We start from the raw sequence: 9539 nt of genomic DNA, 5'->3' as shown, positions 1-9539 counted from the left end.
GAGGAGAAGGAGCTGGTAAGGGGCGCTGCCACCGCCGCCCTGCATGGCCCCGGCCACGTCCCTTCGCCTGCCCGCGTCCAGGGGGGTTGGGGTCCTTCCCCGGCGTGGCAGTCTGGGCCCATCGGGGATGCCCCCGTGCCCCGGCTTCGCAGGCGTGCCATGCTGGGGATGGCAGCAGGGCTGGAGTGCTGCTTGCTCCGGCTGCCCCCTTTCGAGGTCCTTGGGCCCCGGGAGACGCGCCCCTTGTCCCAGGCGCGGTACCCACGGGGGACCGGGTTTGGCCGTCCACGCGCTGGTAGACGCGGCAGTCCCTTGCAGCCGGCGCTCGGCCTGCGTCTGAATGAGAGTCCCCCGGGCGCTCGCGCTGCCTGAGCCCGTGGCAGCCACTGACTCGGAGCTAAGCGCAAAGGGAATTGGGGGCACCGCACGCCAGCCGCCATCGTGCGGGTAGGGGTGCCCGTACGGGACCTGAGGATTGACGCCAGACGGGACGGAGGGGTCAGCGCGTGAGCAGGCTGCCCGTTTAAAACAAACACCGAACCTGGCAGGGTGCTCAAGGGTGGCCATCGGAGGAGGTGGGGGTGCAGAGCACAGCATGGTCCACCAAGGGAGAGGATGGGCACGGGGAGCACTGGAGCGGGCAGTGCGGGGCACGGCCTCTGCATCCCTAGAGCCCACGGGCTGGGGGCTGCAAGGGGGAGAGGGGCAGGGGGAAACCCTGCTCAGACCCCGCTCGCTCGCTCTCCCTTCCAGCCTCCGTGTGACATGAGAGGCGAGGCGAGATGGCCCTAGGGTCTGACCCAGTCAATGCAATTCTTAACTCCCACCCCATTAATTCAGAGCCCCTTCCCTGAGCAGCCCTGTGTGGACCAGCCCCTGCCCCCATGTCCCAAGGGGGTGTCAGGTCCTGGTCTTCAGAGGGGTTTTGGCAGCTCCCTGGGTTTCATCTGCTGCTGCCCCTGGTCCCTTGGGCGTTCCTGGTCTCTGGGAGCCCAGCACCAATGGTCCAGGCTCTCGGGCGCATGCAGGGCTGAGATGTGCCCCCTTCCCGCTGTGCGTCTGCAGATCGTGGCCCTGCAGGAGGTGCTGGAGAAGCTGAAGAGCAAGCGCCTGCCCTCGGTGGAGAAGAAGCTGGGCTGGGTGCCCTCGGTAAGGTCCTCGGTGGGAGTGCGGGCGGAGGTCGGGCTGTGTCTGCAGCTGGACTTCAACCCTGGGGCTCGCCCAGTGCGGGACGGGGGTGTAAATCCCCCCAGTCCTGACCTTCCTCCCTAAAATGACACCTAGGGCAGCTCATTGCTGCCATCACCCCCTGTCCCATGTGTCATGGCCATGCTGCTGCAGGGGGCTGGGGGGGGATGCACAAGTGTGTGTGCATGGGGGTGGTATTAACGCAGCCCCGCTCTCGCCCCGCAGTGCGACGCCGGCGAGCAGTGCGCCGTCAGGAAAGGCGCCCGCATCGGGAAGCTCTGCAACTGCCCCCGCGGCACGGCCTGCAACTTCTACATCCTCAAGTGCCTGTGAAGGCCCGGGCCGGGGGAAGAGAGCCATGCGGGGGCTCCCAGTCCTGTCCTGTCCTGTCCTGCTCTTCTGGGGGCTCCCAGGAGGGGTCTTTGGTTTGTTGTGTGCTCTGGGAAACATCTCCCCGTCCCCCCTTCCAGCACCCTGGGAGCTCCGGCTGGAAGGAGCACCCTCCACAAAGCCCATCCCAGCCCGTCCTTGCTGCCCTGGGGGGGCAAGAAGCAGCCGGTTCCCAAAGGCACCGGGCTGCTGGCGTCGTGGGGCCTCAGTACCACCCTCAGCCTGGCTCCTTGGCCCGTCTCCCTTCCCCGGGGCCAGAGATGCGGCAGAGGCAATCCCCCACCCTCCCGTCAGCCTGGCCCCCAGGCTGCTCTGACTCGAGCTAATTAGCGGCAGTCCCCAAGGTGCCATCCAGGGATGTCAGGAAGCCCCTGGTGCAGGTGGGGGTGGGAATCTCCCCATCTCACTGCCCCCCGCGTTTCCAGCCTGCACCACGGGGGAGCTCCGCCATGCCCGTTCAGACCGTGTGCCCCCTTGGACGGGGGCTCTGGCCACACGCGTGGCGCCCAGCGCGGCAGAGCTGTGGTCCTGCCAGAGCCTCCTGCCTCCTGTACCGCAGCACAATCGTTTCCAAATAAAGCCTGTTTCCCCACTGGCAGTGGTGTCTCCGTGGGTCCTGTTTCTGGGTATGGCTGTGGGGGGCAAAGGGCTGGAGACCCCCTGGGACCAGCATGAAGCCCAAGGCAGGTCCCTCTGCAGCACCTGACCATGCAGACAGGATGGGGGCTGCATTCCTGGGGTGAGTTACAGCCCTCCCGGGGTGCAGGGCGCAGTCTGCATGCAGCAAGACAGTGGGCACCACCAAGGCCTGCAGTGATGGGCTAGAGGGCTGAGCTGGGTGTGGAAGGGGGGCAGGGAGCTGGGGAGAGATGCAACAGGGGGTCCTGTCCACCAGCGCTGTGGGGCTGGGGCTGCTCCTAGCAGAAAACCCTTTAAGATCGTGGCTGTGCCCATGCCAGGCTCTGCCCTGCCGGGTACATAGCAGGGTGCTCGGGGCCCTGGGTGCTTGCTGGCCAGTGCTGCCAGCAAAGGGTGAGTGCTCAGTGCTGGGGGCAGCCAGAGGCCGCGGGAGCAAGGGGTGGACTGGACATGGCTCCAGGGTCTGGAGAAGGGGTGAGTGGGTCTGGACCAGAGCGCAGCGCAGCACGGGACCTGTCGACACAGCCTGACCGGAGCTCCCACGACCACGGCCCTGCGTCCTGCCTGCACCCCACGACGTCTGGCCCCCCGGCTGGCGGGGCCTGTAGTGGGGAGGAGGGATGGGTGGCTCTGCCAGGCAGGGAGCCCGGGCAGAGAGGGACCAGCAGGCCTAGGGCAGAGAGCCTGTGTCCCTGGATGCTGCCACCCCCCTGCAGCCAGGGCTGTGGATGGGGACCCAGCTGCGGGTCCCCTGCCAGCACAGGGCCACATCCCAATCTGCGGGGGTGGCATGAGGCTCCCAGGGCTGGAGCCGCTGCCCGTGCCCCACGCTGCGCCAGCTGCACCAGCCCACTCCCGGCAGGAAGAGGCAGACAATTGAGGTCAGGCCGGAGTGGCCCCATTCGACTCTGCTGTTTGCCTTTCCAGAGGCAGCCGGTTCGGCCTCCAGCTCGGAGCCCTGGCTATTAACCTCCTCGAGGAGCGGAGCGGAGCGGGGGACCACGGGTGCCTGCCTCTTGCAGCCTGCACCCTGGCTGCTCCCCTGGCAAGGGCGAGCTATAGGCAGGCAGCTCCCTGCCATGCACGCACCGGCTCCATGGGGCAGAGCTGGCCGAGGCTGGGAGATGCCCTGCACAGGGCACGCCCGGGGCTCAGTGCCCTGCCCTTGCGGGGAGCACAGCGGGCACCCCCACACACCCATGCAGAAGTGCAATCGTGGCCACAGCTCGCCTGCCTCCTGCGGCCGGGCTGCGGTGGAGCGCGGTGGGGCTGCCCAGTTTGGCCGGGAGGCGAGCGCGCAGACAGGGGGTCTCGGGCCCGGCACAGACCTGGCCTCGCCGCGCGGGCCGGAGCAGCAGCTGAACGGAGCGGCTCCGGGGCCAGAGCAGCTGGCCCAGTCCGGCCAGGAGATGAAGCAGCGGTGGTGACATCACCCCATCGCTATGGAAGCAGTGAGATCATGGGCTGCACGCTCCAGGGCCCAGAGCCAGCTCCCAGTAAGTGCTTCCTGGGGGAAAGACAATGAAGCCAACACATGTTCCCCTCCCCGCCCGGTCCCCTCTGACCAATAACCCTCTGCTGACTGATAGCGCTGTGCGGCCAGGGCCCTGCCTCCTTGATGGATGGGCGGGGAGGCTTCACTTAGGGGGAAACTGAGGCACACCGGCCTGCCCTGGGCCATGCGGGCCAGGGGCTGTGCGGCATCGGTGCCAGGGTCCGGTCCTACCTGCGATCCAGCTGCTGGTGGATGCTGTGTGAGATGCACGTCGTGGGATCAGCGTTAGCCCCAGTGTTTTGGGGGGTGGTACGGGGCAGGCAATGATGGTGCTCTTCCAGACTGCATGGCCTTTGGGGGAGCCATTTCTGGAGGGGGTAACAGGACAGTCTCCCTCTTGGGAGGTCTGCCCCCTCCTGCCTCCAAAGTCACCCCGAGAGCCCCGCCTGCCCAAGCCACCCTGCCCCCGCCTTTGCTGTCCAGCTTGCTCAGGCCAGGGGGGCCCAGGGTCCCCAACCGAGGGGGTAGCAGGGAAGGGTCTCACTTGCTCTCTGGGATGCCTCCCCCAGCTCTGAGCCTGCAAGCCCGGGTCTTGCTGTGCAGAGCAGGGGGCTCGGCCTGCATCCAGAGAGCCGGCAGCCCCCCACCCCCAGCCATATGGCTCTGCGGAGGGGAGCGAGCGCTTCCCCCCCCTCCGCCCGCTGACATTTGGAGCAAGGAGGATGAGGTCAGCTCCTCCAGGCAGCCGCCTTCCCCGCTCGACCCTGCTGCAGATGGGGCCACGTCGCTCCAGGCCTCTCGGGGCCAGGGGAGCAGCGCTCTGGGTCCTTTGGCATTTTCCCTGCCCGGTAGCCTGTCGGGACGGCTCGGTGGCTTTGCGATGTGATCTGTCTCTCTCCTCCCAGGGCATCTGGCAGCAGCTGCCGGGGCATCAGAGGAGGCTGCAGCCCGGTGGCTCCTGGGCCGAGCGGCTCTGAAGGTTCCTCTGCCCGCCCCCACAAGGAACCGGGGAGCCCCGGCCCCCCACCACCACCCTCCACATCAAGGCTGGCAGGGAGGGGAGCAGGGGGCTGGTACTGAGGGGTCCCTTGGGGGGCTAGTGAGGATGCCGAGGGTGGGGAGGAGGGAAAGCTTCCGGGGCTGAGGGGGGCTCCTGGTCTCAGGCCGTCTTAGGGTGCAAGGAGGTTCGGGGAGCCACAGAGCCATGCCTGTCCCCCCCAAGCAATTGCTTATCAGTTCAACCGGGCTCTCCCCTCTCTCTCTCAAACCCTCTCCTCCCTCTGCATGGACTCCTTGTCTCCTTTCCCAGCCCATCCCTTCCCTGGATCCTGATTCTTTTCCCTTGTGGGGTGATTTTAGGTGAAGTCCTGTCCCCTGCCTGGGCATCGGTTTTGCCATCTGTAAAATAGGAAGAAGAAGGTGAGGGATAGATGAAAGCAAACTTCCTCTGTACCTGGGGAGCTGCGTGCATGTGTGTGCATGCATGTGCACGTACGTAATAGAGACTCTCCAGTGCTCCGTCGCTCGGTCCCATCGGCAGGTGGCAGCTGTCCATCGCATTTTCTGTGCTAAGGGCTCCAGCCGGCAGCTGCCGCTCTGGACAGACCATCCCATGGTATTCCCTGGCCGGTCTCCAGTGGTGGCTCTAGCTACCTCCGTCCCAGCTTCTTCCCCAGGTGCAGGGCCCCTTCCCTGAGGCGACGGCTGTAAGTGCTTTCTCCGTGTCGCCAGGACTTAAATTGAAGTTGCACAGATCATGCCCTGGGCATCCAGCAGCTGGGACCTGCACTGGACCCATCTCCACCCCATAACTGGTGAGTTCAGCCTGCAAATTGTCCCCCTTATTGCCCACCCTGTGCTGCGTGTCTGCCCCCCAGAGTCACATGCAAGAGGTCAGTCGCCACGGCCCATTTGGCCCTCCGCTTCTCTCTGCTGGACTGCCCACAAAGGTGCCACTTTGCTGCCCATTGCAAGCAGAAACAAGGCCACTAAAAAGCCACCCTGTGTTCCCTGCCTGCTGGGCTGCCACTTCCCTGGGGCAACATGAGCACGCCAGCATGCCTGCCTTGCAGCGCCTAGATCTGACCTCATGGCTGCAGCATGAGGTCACACAGCGGTGTCGGCACACTTGTGTCGTGGGTGTTGCAGTAGGAGCCAGAGCCAATTGCACTAGAGCTTGCACGTTTGTGTGGAAAGAGACGGGCCTGGCAAACAAAACACACCAGCAGAAACAAGAAGGAGTCTTGGCTCTAGTTTGCAGACGGGGAACTGAGACCCGGCAAAGTGACTTGACCAGGGTCAACCAGAGAGCAGTTGTGGAAGCTGAACCCAGGTGTCCTGGCTCCCTGTCTGCCTGTTACCCTAGCTCAGGGGTGGGCAAAATGCGGCCCAGGGGCCGGATGCGGCCCACCAGGCCATTCTATCTGGCCCGCGGGGCCCCTAAAAAATTTAGAAAATTAATATTCATCTGCCCTGTTATGCGGCCTTCGATGGCTTGCCAAAACTCAGTAAGCGGCCCTCTACCAAAATAATTGCCTGCCCCTGCCCTAGCTGCTAGGTCAGCCTGTCTTGCAAGACCAGGTCACGTGGGATTGTTTCCTGAGGTTGTGTGCATGTGAAAGCCTGTTCCCGTGTGCATGTGTGCTTGCACAGGTGTGTGTGCTTCTGTACAGCTACAGATTTAGCTCTAGAGAGAGAGCGAGGATAACCAGATCCATGCTGGGACTCTCTTGCTGAAACCTGCTGAGCAGTGAATCCACAGATTTCACAGACATTCAGGCTGGAAGGGACCCCGGAGGATCATCGAGTCCAGCCCCCTGCCCAGGGGCAGGAAGGCAGCTGGGGTCATAGGATCCCAGCAAGATAAGCATCCAAATTTCTCTTGAAGGTGTTCAATGTAGGTGCATGAACCACCCCCGGCGGCAGGCTGTTCCAGACCTTGGGGGCTCGGACAGTGAAGAAGTTCTTCCTTATGTCCAGCCTGAAACGGTTTTGCTGGAGTTTATGACCATTCGACCTCGTCATCCCTTGGGGCGCTCTGGTGAACAGACGTTCCCCCAGATCCTGGTGGTCACCCCCGATAAACTTGTAGGTGGCCATCAGATCACCCCTGAGCCTGCGCTTTTCCAGGCTGAAGAGCCTCATGGCTCTCCTACTGTCATCGTAGGGTCTGCTTCCCTGACCTCTGATCATGCGCGTGGCTCTTCTCTGGACTCTCTTGAGCTTCTCCACGTCCTTTTTGAATTGTGGAGCCCAAAACTGGACACAGTACTCCAGCTGCGGCCTCACTAAGGCCGAGTACAAGGGGAGAATGACGTCCTGGGATTTGCTTGAGAAGCATCGATGGATGCAAGCCAGCATTTTGGTCGCTTTACTAGCCGCAGCATCGCATTGCAGGCTCATGTTCATCTTGTGGTCAATTGTGACCCCCAAGTCCCTTTCATCCGTAGTGCTAGCCAGCGTAGCTCTGCCGAGCCTATAAGGATGCTGCAGGTTTTTCCTCCCAAGGTGGAGAACCTTGCATTTATCGGTGTTGAACACCATCAGGTTCTCGTCCACCCATTTGCTGAGCCTGTCCAGGTCAGCCTGGATCGCCCTCCTGCCCTCAGGTGTGGCTGCTTTACCCCAGAGTTTGGTGTCATTGGTGAACTTGGCCAGTCCGCTTCTGACCCCAATGTCCACATCATTAATGGAGATGTTGAACAGTATGGGTCCAAGGACAGAGCCTTGGGGGGACCCCACTGGTGACCACACACCAAGACCATCCACCACCACCCTCCGGGTCCGACCACGGAGCCAGCTCCCCAGTGGCGGGAATCCAGGCACAACCCAGCCGCGCGGGCCGGAGGCTCCCCGCATGGAGCTGGCGCCAGACAAGGAGCCGGGGGAGGGGCGCCTTTCTGCACCCTCCCCATTCGTGACACTCTCGACACAGCCTGCGGTCTGGGCGGCTGGAAATGCAGAAGTGGCCGAGGAGCCGGCGACCGTTGACAGCTGCGCGCCTCTCCTGGCAGTTTCTTCTCCAACAGGAGTTTCTCCATCTCCAGCAGACCGCAGGCCGGGGCCCGGGAGGCAGCTCTCCCTGCAGGCCGCGCCGTGCTGGTCTCAGGGGGGCAGAGGGCAGGACAAGGAGCAATGGGCCCAAGTTGCAGCAAGGGAAGTTGAGGCTGGAGAGTAGGAAAACCTCTCTCAGGAGGAGGGGGGTAACGGAGAGGTGGTGGCATCTCCATCCTTGGCCCAGGTTCACAAAGCCTGCATGCAGTGGGTCTGGTCCTGCGGACTAGAAGTGAGCTCCCAGCTCCGTCCAGCCCTCTGTTGTTCAGTGGTTGTAGGGGGCAGGTGCAAGCTGCCCGGGCGCAGGAGGCTGCAGGCGGGGGCAGGGGCAGGTGCCCACAGGCTTTGCCTTTTCTCTCCCCCCGGACAGGCTCTGAGCCTGGATGGGAGCTGCCAGCCTGGAGCCACCCGTGCAGGGGGAGCAGAGCCCGGTCCCTTTGCTGTCTGCCCCTGCGGGGGGGGCTCCGGACCCCTGCGTCTGCAATGCATTTGGAGGTGCAACAAAGGGGGGGGCTCTGGACCCCCTGGGGCTACCATGCATCCAGGAGGAGATGCAACGAGGGGGGTCTTCAGACCCCTTGGGGGTGCGATGCATCTGGGGGTGCAACAAGGGGGGCTCCAGACCCCTTGGGGGTGCGATGCATCTGGGGTTGCAACAAGGGGTGGTCTCCGGATCCCTTGGGGGTGCGATGCATCTGGGGGTGCAACAAGGGGGGCTCCAGACCCCTTGGGGGTGCGATGCATCTGGGGTTGCAACAAGGGGTGGTCTCCGGATCCCTTGGGGGTGCGATGCATCTGGGGGTGCAACAAGGGGGGCTCCAGACCCCTTGGGGGTGCGATGCATCTGGGGTTGCAACAAGGGGTGGTCTCCGGATCCCTTGGGGGTGCGATGCATCTGGGGGTGCAACAAGGGGGGCTCCAGACCCCTTGGGGGTGCGATGCATCTGGGGTTGCAACAAGGGGTGGTCTCCGGATCCCTTGGGGGTGCGATGCATCTGGGGGTGCAACAAGGGGGGCTCCAGACCCCTTGGGGGTGCGATGCATCTGGGGTTGCAACAAGGGGTGGTCTCCGGATCCCTCACCACTGCATCCTGGCTCCGCTGGACTGGAGATGAGGGGGGGGCGAGGAGGCCGCTCTTGTATGCCCCCCCACCCTGTGGCCTGGCCGTGGGCTGAGCGGGATTCCCGGAGCGCTCGTGGTCGCTGCCACGCGGCGGGGCCGGGGCTCGGGGCCTGTGTCGGGTTGGCTCGTGCGACTGGTGTGGGTGGGAGCAGCAGTTCAAGGTCGTGGGGCGGGGGGCAGCGAGGCTCCGTGGCCTCGTGCAGGGTGGCTCCGCCGCCCCAGGGGCTGCTCGCCTGCCTGGCTGCGCACGGTGAGTCACGCGTGCAAGGTGCGTGCCCCCGGGGCGTGCGGGCAGGCACCTGTCTCCTGCAGGAGTGTCGGGGAGCACGCCTGGAGCCGCGCGGCACACCCAGTGCTGCCGCCCGCCCGCTCGCTGGCTCGCTCGCTCGGGGACCCGTGGCACGGTTCGGCTCAGGCGCGTGCGAAGGGAGCCCTGTGCCAGGCCGGGCGCCCGTCAGGGCCGGGGGCTCGTGCACGAGGCTGCAGGGGCGTGGGGGCTGCAGGCGCGGTGACGGTGGGCAGGTGGCTTGCGGTTGCCTCGTTAATGGACTTAATGGCTTAGCGGTGGTGGGAGGCCCAGGGTCCCACTGGGTCACAGCCGGCTGCTCGGAGGAGCAGGATTATGGCGGGTCCCGACTCGTGGCCGGCCAG

General features: G+C 64.6%; 1 protein-coding gene across 1 annotated transcript in view; it reads left to right on the top strand.

The window, feature by feature from the left end:
- Positions 1–2163, top strand: part of CARTPT (CART prepropeptide) — a 4994-nt gene extending 2831 nt beyond the window's left edge. The window contains exons 2-4 of the mRNA XM_006017546.2: positions 4–15; positions 1066–1149; positions 1414–2163. Of these exons, the coding sequence (XP_006017608.1) occupies positions 4–15; positions 1066–1149; positions 1414–1521 (204 nt within the window). The 3' untranslated portion in view covers positions 1522–2163. The remainder of the gene's footprint in view (positions 1–3; positions 16–1065; positions 1150–1413) is intronic.
- Positions 2164–9539: the final 7376 nt, after the last annotated feature.

The sequence above is a fragment of the Alligator sinensis genome, unplaced genomic scaffold, assembly GCF_000455745.1.
Source record: "Alligator sinensis unplaced genomic scaffold, ASM45574v1 scaffold1295_1, whole genome shotgun sequence".
NCBI classification, from domain to species: Eukaryota; Metazoa; Chordata; order Crocodylia; family Alligatoridae; genus Alligator; species Alligator sinensis.
Note: the sequence above shows the minus strand (reverse complement) of the source record. Positions and strands in the feature narration are given on the sequence as shown.